General features: G+C 50.7%; 1 protein-coding gene across 2 annotated transcripts in view; it reads left to right on the plus strand.

The window, feature by feature from the left end:
* The window catches only part of LOC100606871 (acyl-CoA synthetase short chain family member 1), a 96874-nt gene that overhangs the window by 41371 nt on the left and 39674 nt on the right, over positions 1-15829 (plus strand). The window contains exons 8-15 of one of the 2 annotated variants that reach the window (XM_030826754.1): positions 4024-4116; positions 5180-5292; positions 5592-5718; positions 6387-6514; positions 6662-6725; positions 9925-10043; positions 11338-11513; positions 12148-13048. In XM_030826754.1, coding sequence (XP_030682614.1) covers positions 4024-4116; positions 5180-5292; positions 5592-5718; positions 6387-6514; positions 6662-6725; positions 9925-10043; positions 11338-11513; positions 12148-12190 — 863 coding nt within the window. In that variant the 3' untranslated portion in view covers positions 12191-13048. Of the gene's footprint in view, positions 1-4023; positions 4117-5179; positions 5293-5591; positions 5719-6386; positions 6515-6661; positions 6726-9924; positions 10044-11337; positions 11514-12147; positions 13049-15829 lie in introns of those variants that run through there. The other variant, XM_030826753.1, reaches the window with a different exon arrangement.

A 15829-nucleotide genomic window follows, 5' to 3' on the forward strand; every position in this document is an offset into this window, starting at 1 on the left:
CTGTTCTCTCTCCTATCCCTGCCACATTTCATGTCTGCCTTGACATGTGTGGTCACGCGTGGTGGCTGCTTGGTGGCTTTTCACCAGGGAAGCATGCAGGGCAGTGACCATGGAAGAGTGTCCCATTCTGCCACATGCATCCTTGGGAAGGGAGCATGTACCACCCAGTGAACATGTGATTCCACTACTGCTGGGTGACCACGAGGCCATGTGGGCATCTGGGCCGCAGGCTGAGGGGCACAGCAGCTGGGGCTGTGCCCTGCAGAGCTCACCACTTGTTCCCAAATGTGAGATGGGGATGAGACCTACCTACAGGGTGGTGAGGATGCCACAGAGGGTCAGATGTGAGCCTTAGTGTAATGTGTAGCATGGAGATGATTAATGGGGAGAGCTCCTGAGGAATAGCAGGCATCCAATGACTCCTCCTCCTCTTTTCCCTTATTTTCCCCATTAACAGTAAAAACCTTCTGTTTCTCAAAGAGCTTTCCAGATTAAAAAGCAGGAGGAGTTTGAATACTATTAATAAGAGCAAATACGTATTAAATGCCTTTATCTTCACATCAGTCCTTTGAGCAAACAGCAGATATTGCTTCACATTACAGAGAAGGAAGAGGAGGCACAGAGAGGTCAGAGAACCTGCCTGAGGTCACTCAGCAAGTAGGGCAGCCTGTGTTGAACCCAGCACTTGGTTCTAGAGTCCGTAAAACTCACTCTGCCCTCCACCTGATTGATGGGCTCTGTGCCCCCACCCTGTACCCTCAACAGGTCCTAGGGTCCTGGTTCACTCTGCTTCCCTTGCCGTACTGTCCCCTCCACCTCTCAGAAAGAGTATGGGACTCCTTTCTAGATGGTGTATCTTAGTTTGCTTTGTGCTGCTGTAATAGAATACCCTGAAATTGGGTGATTTATCATGAACAGAAATTTATTGGTTCACATTTCTGGAGGCTGGGAAGTCCATATCAAGGTGTTGGCATCTGGTGAGGGCCTTCTTGCTGCATCGTCCCATGGTGGAAGGGCAAAGAGAGGGCGAGAGAGAGCAAGAGGAGGTTGAACTCACCCTTTTACAATGGCACCAATCCCACTCATGAGGGTGGAAGCCTCTTGGCATAATCACCTCATAAAGGTTCCACCTCTTAATACTGTTACAATGGCAATTACATTTCAACGTGAGATTTGGAGGGGACAAACATTTAAACCATAACAAGTGGTGAGTTTGGGTGGTCTCTCTTGGCATGCTGGAGCTGGGCTTGAGAGGCCCGTGTGATTCTGACTACCTGGGCCATGCAGTGCTTGGGGACTGGGAACAAACAGCAGGGTGGCCAGGGCCATAGAAACTCTCCCAGATCCTCTAGGTGTTGTCAGCAGGGCCACCTGAGTGGGCCCTAGGCATTAGGTGGGGACAGGGCTGAAGGGCAAGATTTGGTTTTCCAGATACACTCATGGGATTTGTCTCCAGAAGAAAGATTCACGGGGTCCAATGACAAGGGGTAATATCCTAAGTGCATTTAGGAAGGGGTGTGCTCTGGCAGCTGCATTAGAGTGGGATGTGTATCCCAGCAGCCTCTGCCTCACGTAGGGGTCCCCACAGACTTGGAACACCACTGAGCCAGGGGGCCAGCCCCCGGCAGAGGCTCAGCTGGGTTTTGTGTATTTAGCTGGTTGATAGGCACATTCCTATTCCCGTTGCATAACTGGTTCTAGCCGCAGAGCCCTGCAGGAGGCCAGGTGCTAATCACACACCTCGCTGTTCTGTTCTCGGTATACAGTGTTGGCAGGCAGCGTGGCATCCTGTGATGTCTTGCGCCTGGGGCTCCCAGCACCTCGGAGCAGTGCTGGAGGCAGTGTGTTCCACACCTTGGCCAGGGCCAGCACTGTGCTGGCACACCTGTTGGTGCAATTCCACAGCCCAGACCCATTCCAGGCAGCTGGGATCAGCCCTCACAACATTTAATCCATTGAGTCGTCAGAATTTCACTCACTCAAGACACTCCCCCTAAATTTGTATTTCTCAAAGCTTTTTTAAACTTTCAATTTCATAAGTAATACATGGATACGCTCTTGTGAAAAGAAGAAATTGGAGCACTGTACTTAAAGCTGATGTCCTTAGGAGCTGGGCGTGGTGGTACATGCCTGTAGTCCCCTGGATACTTGGGAGGCTGAGATGGGAGGATCCTTGAGCCCCGGAGGTCGAGGTTGCAGTGAGCCATGATCGTGCCACTACACTCCAGTCTAGGCAACAGAGCAAGATTCTTGTCTCTCTCTCAAAAAAAAAAAAGCTGAAGTTTTCCTGGACCTGTGCTCCAGGGGTTGTTGCTCCTGCACCTTCGGCCCTGTCTCCTCAGTTAAGTTCATGTAGTGGATGCAGCTCTGTTAAATGATGTTTTCTTTAACACCAAAGTTACCACACCGTGCTATTATGCTGTAATGTTTCTTTTAAGATTGTAGAATCAGCATTTTTCCACATGGATCTGCCCTGCTGTGGGGGTTGCCCTAGCTTGTGTGGTCACATCCCTGTGGCTGGGTGCAGGCTGTCGCAGTCTCCCAGCGTGTACACCAGCACTGTGGGGCATCTCCCTGCCCCTCGTGGATGTTCTGAGTGCAGGTGTGACACACAAGACACGGAGCTGCCCATGTGGCCAGCACTGATCATGCAGCATGGACGCGGGGGCCACTGTCGGGACAGGCTGTGGGTTGTGAGTCGTCCTGAGCAAGAGGCAACCACCAGCACGAGAGTATTTCAGTGTTTTAGTGACAGCACGTCTAGCCTGGTGAGTTCTGGCTGAGTGCTGGCCTGGTGTGGAAATGTCATAAGGTAGACACTGAGAATCCTAGGGTGTACGCATATCTTCTTGCTTTCTATTGAGATATAATGTATACTAAAGGGTACAGATGTTAAGTGTTCAACTTGAGAGATGTTTACGTGTATTAGTGCTACAGAAATTCCTAGTCCCCAGAAGCCCCGTTATGGCTCCTCCCAGTCACGGGAGTTACCCGAGCCATGACCACAGTGTGGCCTGCATCACCATGGACAGATCTGGCTGCACTTGAACCTCAGCTGGGTGGGATCACACAGCACACCCCTTCCTTGCTCAGCGTCATGCCTCAGACTCACCCATGCTGCTGTGGGTCGTGGAGGTTCGCCATCTTTGCAATGTGGCGTTCCTCTGCAGGAGTGTGCCATGTTTTATTTAGCCACCTACTCCTGAGGGATGTGTGTGGTTTCTAACATGAGCAGAGCTGCTGAGGACACCCTTTACATAGCCACTTCTGGTGGCATCTGCAGTCATTTCTGTGGGGTGTACGTCAGGGGTCATGTTTTGAGGTGTTTAGCTGTAGTAGATTCTGCCCTAAGCAGTTGCTCAAAGTAGTTGTATTGGATGTATGGAGTTTTAAATGTTAAGAGAAACATCTAGATTGCTTCTCAAAATTGCTGAACCAAACTACCCTCCTAATGGTGTCTGTGAAATCCTGTTTTCCCCACATTCTTACTGGCTTTTTGATATCAATCATCTAATGGTAAAAACATGTCATGGTCATGTGCATTTCTTTGATGACCATAAATATGGTATGTCTCACTGCATTTTCAGATCTCCTTGTATGTTCTTCCAAAACAAAAATTACGGAGCTGTTTTCTCCTTAAAAATCTCTTTATTTGGCTGTGCACAGTGGCTCACACCTGTAACCCCAGCACTTTGGGAGGCCAAGGCAGGTGGATCATCTGAGGTCAGGAGTTCGAGACCAGCCTGGCCAACATGGTGAAACCCCGTCTCTACTAAAAATACAAAAAATTAGCCGGGTGTGGTGGCAGGCGCCTGTAATACCAGCTACTCGGGAGGCTGAGGCAGGAGAATCGCTTGAATCTGGGAGGTGGAGGTTGCAGTGAGCCGAGATCATCTGGGGCGACAGAGTGAGACTCAGTTTTCAAAGAAAAACAAAAACAAAAAACAAAAAAACAAAACTTCCTTTTGGTTTCAGGTTTATTTGCAGCCTGTTAACATCTTTTTCTTTTCTGTGTGGTTTCAGTGGGAGAGCCCATCAACTGTGAGGCCTGGGAGTGGCTTCACAGGGTGGTGGGGGACAGCAGGTGCACGCTGGTGGACACCTGGTGGCAGACAGGTGAGGAGGCCTGGGGAACAGGTTCCGGTCTAAGTGCTGGGTCTGCAGGGTCAGGTGTGAGGCTGGGACTGGGGTCCGAGCTCTCAGCAGCAGGTGCGATAGAAGACGCGTCAACACCCAAGACTGCGGAAACCCTGGGGCCTAGAGTGAGGGAACTCAGAGGTCGCCTGGCTGCTGTTTCCCAGCTGTGGGACCTCTTGTCATGACTTCTCTGAGCCTCGGTTTCCTCCTTTGTGAGGTGGGGGTGCCCTCCACACGCCCGGGTGAGGGTGAACTGAGGTGACACAGCCCAGCTTGCTGCCCAAGGCCTGGTGTGCAGCAGGAGCTCAGGGGCCATGTCCCTTCCTAGTGCCCCTTTCTGAACAGGGGAACATCTGATGAAACAGGCCCCATCTTCTAAGGGAGCATGAGTCTAAATTTAAATTTTAGTGGGAAAAGGAATTTTTCCTGTGACATTTTGTTTGGATTTGTCCCCCCTTCTCTTGGGTATCCGACTTATTAGGAGGCTTGGGGTGAGAGACCACCATAGAGGTAATGAATGTAACTATCTGAGGGCTCATCCTCCAGCCAGAAAATGAGGTGTTCCCATGGGACAGCCCCATCCATCTGGGAAAACCCGGGACAGAGATTCTCTAGCTGAGTCTCTGGGGCATTTCCCTGGTACAGGCTGGAAATAATGTGAGGGTAGATTTGAGGGCATCTTTTTTCGTTGTTGGGTTCATGTCAAATGGGCGCTGGCCCAGAAGCAGTTCTTTTTCCCTGTCTTCATATGCAAGTGGGTGGGCTCTGCCCTTTCCCACTTCAAGCAAGGGCCTGACATGGTGAGGGGGCCTGCACCTGGCTGTGGGATGCCAGAGCTCCTGGGGCTGAGGCCACCGTGGGGCCGCCTCTCGTATCTGCAGTGGAGGGCACCAGACCCACATCTGGTTTGCCTCAAAGATCGTTGTGTCCCTGAGGCGTTTCCTTGCCCACAACAGGGACAGTCCCACCCACCACCCATTCTGGATACATGTATCCCTGGGTCCGGGGCTGACTATGCATTTCTTTCTTGTCGTACCTGCAGAAACAGGTGGCATCTGCATCGCACCACGGCCCTCGGAAGAAGGGGCGGAAATCCTCCCGGCCATGGCGATGAGGCCCTTCTTTGGCATCATCCCCGTCCTCATGGATGAGAAGGTGTGTATGGGCCTCCCCCGCATGGGGGTCATGTGCTTGCCCTCCCTTGTCCCTGCCTGCCCAGCCCAGCTCTCTTCTGTGTGCCCAGGTCTGTACCTGGCAGGAGGCTGCTGACCTCGCAGCATTCACTGCAGCTGGTATCGTGCACTGGGTAGTGGCCACACAGGCGGCTTGGGGCCCTCCTCAGGGGCAGAGGGGAGAGCTATGGACAGCTCCCTGGAGGGCAGGGCTTGTCATTTTTTTGGCACGCTTCTCACCCAGAGCCTGCCCTGTCTCACATGCATGTCCGGGGTCTACAGGGCAGCGTCGTGGAGGGCAGCAACGTCTCCGGGGCCCTGTGCATCTCCCAGGCCTGGCCGGGCATGGCCAGGACCATCTATGGTGACCACCAGCGATTTGTGGATGCCTACTTCAAGGCCTACCCAGGTGAGCAGGCTTTCAGGGACCCTCTCATTCCTTTTCAGCTGACTGCTGGGATCTTATTCTCAGAAAACATTTTTAATGGGATTTGAGTGCAGCGTAGCACAGTGACCGGGAACAAGTGCTCCCGAGGCCAGAGTTTGACTCCGCCCCCCTCTCCCTTTGCTGTACCTCCCTGGCTCTCCTTATCTTGACAGTGGGAGTGATTCCCCACTCGGGGACTTTCTTGGGGCTACTTAGGTGTGGGTGTGAAGTCCTGCACTGCAGCCAGGCCCGTGGTAGGATCCTGTTAGCTATGGCTGGGAGTTTTCTTCCAGTTTACTTTTATTTTTTCCCAGTTTCCCTTTTTGTCCTTGGGTTGGAAATTTATATGAGCGCTCTCTCCTCTGTCTTGTTGGAACCAGTAATTTTCAGTCTCAAGCTTGTAAACAAAACTCAGTGTTTTGGAGAAGCATCTTGGATGTGCTGCTTGTATACCTTCTGCTTCCCGAAGTCTCGATGTCTTGGAGCCGCCTGCCCATGCTCTAGAACGTAGGGAAGCATCGGAGTTGCAAGGAGGGCCGATGGGCGAGACTTCAGCCGCGTGTTGGGCTGCAGGGCTTCATGCTGACTGAGGTGGGGACGTGGGTCCTGGCTCAGGGTTCCTGGTGCTGAATTTCCCTGCTGTGGTGCAGGCTATTACTTCACTGGAGACGGGGCTTACCGAACTGAGGGCGGCTATTACCAGATCACAGGGCGGATGGATGATGTCATCAACATCAGTGGCCACCGGCTGGGGACCGCAGAGATCGAGGACGCCATCGTGAGCACAGGCTGGGCCTCCCCTTTCACTCCTGCACCTCCATGATGCCCCTGTGGGCCTGCAAGTCGGGGTGGGAGTCCCTGGCCCGAGTCACTTCTAGCACCCGGGGCCGCCACATTTTGCCCTTTTGTTCTCTGTTGTACACAGGCCGACCACCCTGAAGTGCCGGAAAGTGCTGTCATTGGCTACCCCCACGACATCAAAGGAGAAGGTGAGTGTCCTGGAGATGAGCTCCTTCCTGATTCCTGACCCCACACCCATTATGGGCACCTCTGTATGAGGAGCAGACTCTGGAGAGTGGGGCGATAGGGGATACTGTGGGCCAAGCTTCTCTCTCAAGTGGAAACTGTAGGGGAGGAGGCTGAACAGCACTCGTGTTTGGTCAGGTTTCTGAAATGCCCTGGTTCTGCTGTCCTTTCAGGACACACATCCACAGTGGCCATGACCCAGTTGGGCTTGGCTAAGCTTAGGGGGTTTCCCCCTCTGTCCATGGGGTATCTGGTGGGGACAACGTCCAGCCCCGTTACAGAGAGTTTATGAGAAAATGTCCAGCCTCACGTGTCCTCACGGGCTTGGTCATAGCACTCAAGCCAGCTCTGCAGCCGCCACGCATGTGTGCCGGAGGGTGCTCTGGAGCGTGCAGACTGTGTGCTGCACTGGGACTCTTTGGACGAATCTGACCTGTGGTTCCCGCTGCACAGCGACATGCTGGGGGAATGCAGAACGAGGGACTAGAATGGTCTTTACCAAGGCCACGCTTTGTTTCAAGTCTGTCAGCTTCTTGGTGGCTGGGTCTGGGAAGGGGCAGGAGCACCCAGGTGTTGCAATGCCAGGTCCGTCCAGGCACGCTGCCTGGCCTGGTGTGACCTGGACACACACTGACCCCATGCCAGGGCACTGCCGGGCAGACTGGCTTCTCCTGCCCTGCCCAGTGGCCTGGGGTCAGGCTTGCCCTCTCGCTGGGAGGCCACCCTGTGTCACAGTGTGTCCCAGGTATCACCTGCCTCCCTGCACTTCTATGTGCCGTTGTTCCATTATTTACTTAAATGCTGTCTTTAAATTGACGCATTGCAAGATTGAGAATTTGTTTCAGTGCTTTACAAACAGCATTTTCAATTGCCATGGAAAGGCTATGCTGGTAAGGCTGGGATGTGGGAGAGAGCTGGTAGGGACCCCTGCCCGGTGACATGTCCAGATGTGATCAGGAAGGTCAGAGAGGATGGAGACGAGGACAGTTTCTCAGGTGTGACTAGGGTAACTTAATGCCCCCCTGAGGGTACCTCGCTCTGGCAGGAGACTGGGCCCCTCCTCTGAGGACTCCTGCATTTCATGTCTCTGGGCTGGGGGTCCACAGGGCACTGATGTGTCCCGGGATTTGAAAGCCACATCTATGTCTGAGTCGAGTGGCTGAGCCAGTACTCCCTGGGGCCACTGAGAGGGGTCCGGGCATGGTCCACTGTGTCTGGGGGTTCAGCAGCCCCTGGATTGAACTCCATAAAGCAAGTGCGAGATCAAGGAAAGGACAATGGAAGTGACCTTTAGACAAACGTTTGGGCATCGCAATCACTGTCTTTCATAGGGCAACCCAGCCTTAGGTCTGTTGGGGTGGTGCTGGGGCATGGTCTGCTGTGGACGCTGCTGCCCAGGGCATGTTTTGTGTGTGTGGAGCTATTGCAAGTCTGGTGTTGCCAGGCTTCTTAATGTCTGCCAGATGTGTGGGGAGAATTTGTGTATCATGTGTATGATGATGTGCATTTTCCTGATTTCTAATGAATTTGAGTATGCATTCTATAATTATGAAGAGCTGATGAACAGCTCTTGGTTGGCTCTAAAGCTGCCTGTGAGTATCGTATATTTGTCCCCACTCCCTCTGTTTTGCACCAGCTCTGAAAAAGGGCAGCCCCTGGACTTGTCTAGGACCTAGACCCAGCAAGCCTCTGGTGCTGCTGGCCAGGCTCTTGTCTGTCTTGTCTCCAGTGTCCTGAGCCTTGCCTGCCTCCCCCTGGCTCTTAACTGACTCCTCCACCCATGTGGAAGGTTTCCTCCCTCCAGCACCATCCTCAGAACTCAACAGTCTAGGCCCACTTCTGATCCAAGATGAGAAAAACAGTGTTCTTTCTTCAAAGATCTAACAGCCTAGTGGGGTGGCAGCAGGGGGGCTGACGGCTGTTCCCGCATAGCATGTGCCATAAACTAGATTCATGGGTGGAGTCAGGAAAGGCTTCACAGAGCAGGAGGTGGCTGAACTGAGTCTCGAGGGATGAATAGGAGTTTGACACATGGATATGGGAAGGCCTTTCAGGCAAAGGCTGTAGGTCTTTACAGAGCGTAGCTTGTTCAGAAAACCAATCATCTATTCATGCACTTAACAACCATGTGTTGAGCACCTCCTGTGTTCCAGGCACGGTTCTAGATGCTGGGGACACAGCAGTGAGTGAGAAGGTCTCTGACGCCATAGAGCTAGCATGCTGGAGGGGTCGAGTAGAGGAGAGAGACAGACAAAGAGCAAGAAAGATGATCACCAAGGAAACGACACAGTCAGTTAGGTGCTACATGCCAGGGGAGGAATGGGTGAAGGTGGCATGGGGCTGGGGCAGATGAGCAGTAGGAGAGCCACACATATATAGAAGCTTTGAGGGACAGACAGAGCATCTTACAGGCCAGTGGGGACGGGCAGGCTATCAGGGATGGCACCAGGACGAGCAACTCCTTATATGGAAAACAATCAAATTAGATCCCTCTTCACAGTGTGAACCCTTCCTGGAACATGCCAGGGTACTGAAAAATGAAACCTAGTATTTATGCTAAAATGTGGGCTGGCCCATGCTGCCCAGCAGAACTCTCAGCAGCCTCTCAGCTGTCTGTGTTGTGGAGGGTGGCAGCCTCTGGCTGCTCATGGTGCTGCATGGCACTTGAAGTGTGGCTCATGCAGCCGGGGAGCTGCTGATTTAATTGAACTGAAATAGCTACCCTGGCCTATGGCACCATGTCGCACACATGCCCCCAAAGGCTGGTGGTGCCCACTTGCTGTGCATCTGTGCACCTTCTCATGGAAGTCTCATTCCATCAAACCACATTATGAGTTATTTCACAGATGAGGACACAGAGAGGGGAGGTCCCATGTCCCAGGTCACACACAGCCAGTCAGCATTAGAGCTGAGATGCCAAGCTCTCAGCCACACATGTGCACTCACCTGGAACATCTGTGGAGCTGTTAGAATCGCTGCCACTTTTCGTGAAACTGCAGTGCATCTTTGGGTTTGCAACTAAAGAAACCAGCTGCTACAATGTGACTAACATAGGATTCAAAAGCCCTGCGGATTTCTGGCAGTCTGTGCACAGCACCCTGCCTCAGGAGTTGGCTCGTTGTCTAGTATTTAATACATCCCCAAACTTGGCTTTATTTTCAGCTGCCTTTGCCTTCATTGTGTTGAAAGATAGTGTGGGTGACTCAGATGTGGTGGTGCAGGAGCTCAAGTCCATGGTGGCCACCAAGATCGCCAAATATGCTGTGCCTGATGAGATCCTGGTGAGTGGGCCTCCCACAAAGGTGGGGCTGTGCTGCTGTGCTTCCCACAATTGTCAAATGACAATGATCTTTTAGGAGCATATTACTCTTTTCCAATTAGCATCAAAACCGACACTAGCTGTTTGGTTTTTCTGGCTGGTGGTGAGGATGGTGGGTCTCTGTGTTGTCATAGAGGGAGAAGAGAGGGCGGGAGATGTAGTTCCAAAAGCTCAGCCAGCTCATTCATGCAGGAGGTCGCCTAGGCAGGTTTCCATGCTCAGTGGGCTCATCTGTCCAGGAGGTTGCCTAGGCAGGCCTACATGCTCAGTGAGCTCACCTGTCCGGGAGGCCACCTAGGCAGGTTTCCACACTCAGCCAGCTCACCTGTCCAGGAGGTCACCTAGGCAGGCCTCTGCTCTCGTATGTTGGCATGTGCAGGCTAGTCACAGAAATGGGGCTGCTGGCGAAGAACCTTAGGGATTTTCATTAGAGACATGGGGACAGTACCAGGGTTCTCCAGCCCCTGTGTGGTTCTTGAGCACTTTTCCTGGTGGCAGTGAGGGAGATCGCAGACCCCCAACCCAGGGGTCCAGAATCAGGGGAGGATTGGGCTGCCTCTTCAGCCCTCAGCTTTTCATCGCCTCCTTTATGAACATTGCGCACAGTGCCTCTGGGTTTGGTAGCCCTCGGAGGCAGCAGGGCCAGGCTCCACTTGGTATTACGAAAGTTGACACATTTGGCCCAGTGACCAGAGTTTCAGGAGACCCGGACTCACCCTAGGTGAACTGAACTATTTCAAAAGACAGAGTGACTGTCAAAGATCCCAAGCACAGCTCTTAGTGCATTGCCATTTGCAGTGAATGGGCTGTAGTTGTTTGAGCTGCTCCATGTTAGCTTTTCAAACACTAAGACAACATTTTTCTCTTAAGTAGTTCTCACCTCTGATGTAAGACAAAACCTGCTAAGTCCCAGGCCAGGGAATGGAGATGAGGCACCCAGTGGGTGCTTGGACCTGCTGCCACCTGGGTGCCTGCACGTGGCACAGTGGCAGGACAGACGGGCGGCAGTACGGGGTGAACCCAGCCTGGGTGGACCCTGCCTGGCGGAGGGCATCGGGGTGGATTTCAGCTTAGGTAGGAGGATAAAGCCAAGACCTCGGGCCTCACCGTTCTCTGGGGTGGAGGCTTAGACATCTACTGTGGATCCCCGGGAGGGCATCCCCCCTGAGCAGAGCCCTTCTGATCTCAATGCAGTCCACGCTAGCACGGAGGCTGGGCACCATCCACGCTCTAACACCGCGCCTGTTCCTTGCCAGGTGGTGAAACGTCTTCCGAAAACCAGGTCTGGGAAGGTCATGCGGCGGCTCCTGAGGAAGATCGTCACTAGTGAGGCCCAGGAGCTGGGGGACACTACCACCTTGGAGGACCCCAGCATCATCACGGAGATCCTGAGTGCCTACCAGAAGTGCAAGGACAAGCAGGCTGCCGCTAAGTGAGCTGGCACCTTGTGGGGCTCTTGGGATGGGCGGGCACCCACGCCCTGGCTTGTCCTTCCCAGAAGGTACCCCTGAGGTTGGCGTCTTCCTAAGTCCCAGAAGCAGCCCCCACCCCACACATGACCCACACCGCCCTCACGTGAAGCTGGGCTGAGAGCCCTTTCTCCCATCCATTGGAGGTCCCAGGAGTGTCACCCATGGAGAGGCTATGCGACATGGCTAGGGCTGGTTCTGCCATCCTGAGTTTCATTTCCTGGAATGAAAAGGCATTGCCATCTCCATTTCTCTGCCCTCTTGAGCCAGCACAGGAAGGTGAGGCCCTGGGATAGCGTGCCTGCTCAGATAACACAGAGCTAGTTAGCTAGTAGCAACCGTGTTTTCTCCAGATCTGTCTAGATACAAAGGGCAGAAATCTTATTTTTATACTTTTATATTGTGGAAGAACAGCATGCAACACTCACATGTAGTGTGTGGATTTACTTGAACATGTTCTTTTTAACATGTAGTTATGAAAATCTCCTTTTTTGCCTCTACTGATGGGGAAACATGAGGATCAGAGGCCACAGTTTTAATTATTGTTAGTGTATTTGGAAGTCTGAATTGGACATGTTTGTACCTCTGTCTAAACAGTTCCCTTGAGAACTTCCAAGCCTCCGGCATCCTTTCCTGGTGAGTGTTTCTCCTGTGCTTGGTTGTGTATAATGGAGCTAACTCCTAAGCGGTGGGGTGAATGTGGCCACCTTAGTTCTGAAGCTACTCCAGTCATGTTCTGTTTCTTCAAGCTGTGATCCAGAAAGATTTTTGTGCCCCCAGATGCCTCTTGATAGGAGAGGCAACATGCTCCAAATAGTTGGGCTCTTCAGGGAAGCTACTAGAAACTCAGGTGACTTGTTAGAGCACTAACTTGGTCAGAGCCAAATCCTGGCAAAAGCTGCCTGACCTTCACTCTGTGGTTGGGGCGGTGAGAACCACTGAGGTCCAATGATGAGACTTGGAGGTTTGGATCCAGTCTCTCTCTGTTTTAATGTGACTTAGGTGCTGTCAACATTAGCAAGATAATGGAAATCGTGATGCCAGTGGGTGCTTATCTCCCTGCTGGGCATGCAGGGGCTGAGGGTTGGCAGGGGAAGGAGGCCCAGTGAGCCGGGTCCCTTAGGGCAGGGAGAGTTTGTCCTCTTTGCCCCACAGTCTACCCCTCAGGGCCTTGTGGCAGTGCCAGTGTTCGGGGGGTGTCTGGGCTACTGAGTACGCACTCGGTCGTGGCTGTGCTGGCCTCTTGGGTGAGTGAGCCTGTGATGCCCAGGAGGTGGTGTTGACTGCAGCGCACACAAATACTGAGTGGTGGTCTTTTGTTACAGGCTTAGCAACAAAGCTGTGCCCTGGGCATGGGGGGCTGTAGTGTAGCTACAGCTGTGCGTTTGTGAAATGGCTTAGCTTCCCATGTTGCTGAAAGGAACCTGGACATGGTCCCAGGCATCTGAATGATCTGTAGGGGAGGGAGTTCAAATAAAGCTTTATTTTGTTCATTTTCTGTCTGTGGTGATTTTTTTTGGTCCAATAATGCTATTCTTTTTTTTTTCCTGAATATAATCCTACAGACAAAATTAGAAGGGGGTTTCTCCTGGGGGGTTCACACTCACGGCCCTGACTGCTCCTTGGTGAGCTCACCTGCCTTACCAAGGATGGCTGACTGCACTGATGCATCAGCCACATGTGGCCACTTAACTGTAACTTAAACAGAATAGAAATTTGGTTCCCAGTCTGCAGTTGCTGCATTTCAAGTGCCGAGAGGCCATGCACAGCAGGTCAGATAGGTGCACTGCCACCATCACTTGGAGGCCGCAGGCAGCGCTGGGCTAGAGCACAGGCAAGAGTGAGGGACAACCCGGCTCTGAGTAGCGTGCATGAGGAGCAAGGCCCGGTCCCTGGGTCATCCCTCTGTTAGGGTGGGCTGGTCCTTCATCAGGACACACTGAATCAGTGCCACAGAGGTGGAATCTCAGTGGTCTGGGTCTGCTCCTGACACTCATATGCCAGCCCCTTGATCTTATACTTCCTGGCCTCCATAGAAACAGATTTCTGTGGTTTAAGCCACCTAGCCTATGATATTTAGTTACAGCAGCAAATGAATACAAACGAATACAACTTTCCTACTTCATATTGTACAGAGGTTGTGACAAAAAAGAAAGTGATTCTGGATTGTGCTGCATGATGCCCTACCAGCAGAGTTCCCAGGGCAAGCCGCCTCTCTCAAACTGCAAATCTGGGAAGAAAAGTAAAGATGCTGTGAAATAGTGCCAGCCAGCTACTTGCCTATTTTGATGCTGACCTGTGGTTACTCTGTGGGGTGCTCACCAGCGTTCCCTTGGTTACTACAGAAATAATTAACAAACAGCTGCTCCAGGGCTTCTGGGCAAGGGTTCCTCCTTCTCCAGCTTCTAGGATCCTGTTTTATGTTTATTTGGCATTGCTGCAATACCCCTCTGCTATTCCACAAAGAAATTTCTGCAGAGCAAACAGACTGGCTGTCCAACCTGCTCCCAGATATCCTGTGCCAGGGCCAGGTTTGCAGAGGTACCTGCTCTTTTGGGGGTACAGTTCTGGCTTTTCTACTTGACATTACAAATTCTTTGCATCATGGATTGTTTGGAAAAATATTTCTAATTTTTTTTTTTTTTTTTTTTTTGAGATGGAGTCTTGCTCTGTCACCCAGTTTGGAGTGTAGTGGCACCATCTCGGCTCACTGCAACCTCCACCTCCCCGGGTCAAGTCTGTCTTAGTAAGTGATGAAACAAGTGAGTAAAAGTGAGATGGAACATGGATTTGAACAACATGATCAGCAAACTTGACCCAGTGGATATGTATACAATCTTCTACCCAATGATTACAGAATACTTCTTTTCCATCTCAAATGGGACCTTTCTAAAAATTGGCGATAGGCTGAGGCACACAGCAGGCCTCAACAAACTTCAGAGCACAGAAGTCATAGGAGAGCATGCTCTCTGACCACAGTGCAAATAAGCTAAATACCAATAACAAAAACTATAAAATAACAAAAACTAAATGTTTAGAAATTTTAGAAATAGGCCAGGCACGGTGGCTGACACCTGTAATCCCAGCACTTTGGGAGGCCAAGATGGGTGGATCACCTGAGGTCAGGAATTTGAGACCAGCCTGGCCAACATGGTAAAACCTTGTCTCTACTAAAAATACAAAAATTAGCCAGGCGTGGTGGCGGGCACCTGTAGTCCCAGCTACTTGGGAGGCTGAGGCAGGAGAATCGCTTTCTTTTTGTTAATATTTGCATGGAATATTTTTTCCATCCCTTTAATTTTTTTTTCTTTCCTTTTTTTTGAGACACGGTCTTGTTGTGTTGCCCAGGCTGGTCTCGAACTCCTGGGCTCAAGCAATCCTCCCACCCCAGCCTCCCAAGTAGCTGGGACCACAGGAGGAAACCATTGTGTCCAGTGGATCATTCCTTTAACTTTAATCTTATTATAGCCTTATGTTTTTGATGTGTCTCTTTTAAACAGCATGTAGCTTCACCTTGGTTTTTTAAACCACTCTGGCAATCTTTGTCATTTAAATGATACATTTAGTCTACTTACATTTAATGTAACTATTTATATATTTGGGTTTAAATCCACCATCTAACTCAGTACTTCTTATTTGCCCTGTTTGTTCTATGTTCTGTTTTTTTGCCTTCCTTTAGAGTAACTGTTTTTTATTACTCTAATTTTTGCCCTCTCCCCATTAGCTTGAAGTTATAAACTCTTAACATTTTAATTGTTACCCTAGATTATAAGTTGCAGCCTTCAATATTAATTGGTACCTTACCCTATTTCCAGTCAATACAAAGACTTTAAGAACACACTTTAACAACATATAAACCTCTCTTCCAACTTATAAATCATGCATTTTAGTTTTCTCTGTATTTTAATTCTACAAGGCAGTATTATTATAGTTGTATGTATCTTATTATTGTTCTATATAGACAATATTAACTTAGATTTACCCATATATTTATCATTTTTTGGTATCTCTTCTATACCTCCAAATTTCCATTTGGAATAATTTACCTTCTGCTTGAAAGGATTTTTGTCATTTCTTTTAATAAAGGTCTGCTGATAAGAAATTCATTCAATTTTTGTCTACTTGGAAGTATTTATTTCATGATCACTTTTAAACGATATTTTGACTGGTATATAACTCTAGCCTGCTAATTATTTTTTTCAGCACTACAACGATCTCATTTCCATTGGTATCTGTTTTCCCATGTTTCTGTTGAGTAGTTGGCTGTCAAACTAACAAA

The sequence above is a fragment of the Nomascus leucogenys genome, chromosome 13 (assembly GCF_006542625.1).
Source record: "Nomascus leucogenys isolate Asia chromosome 13, Asia_NLE_v1, whole genome shotgun sequence".
Taxonomy (NCBI): Eukaryota; Metazoa; Chordata; class Mammalia; order Primates; family Hylobatidae; genus Nomascus; species Nomascus leucogenys.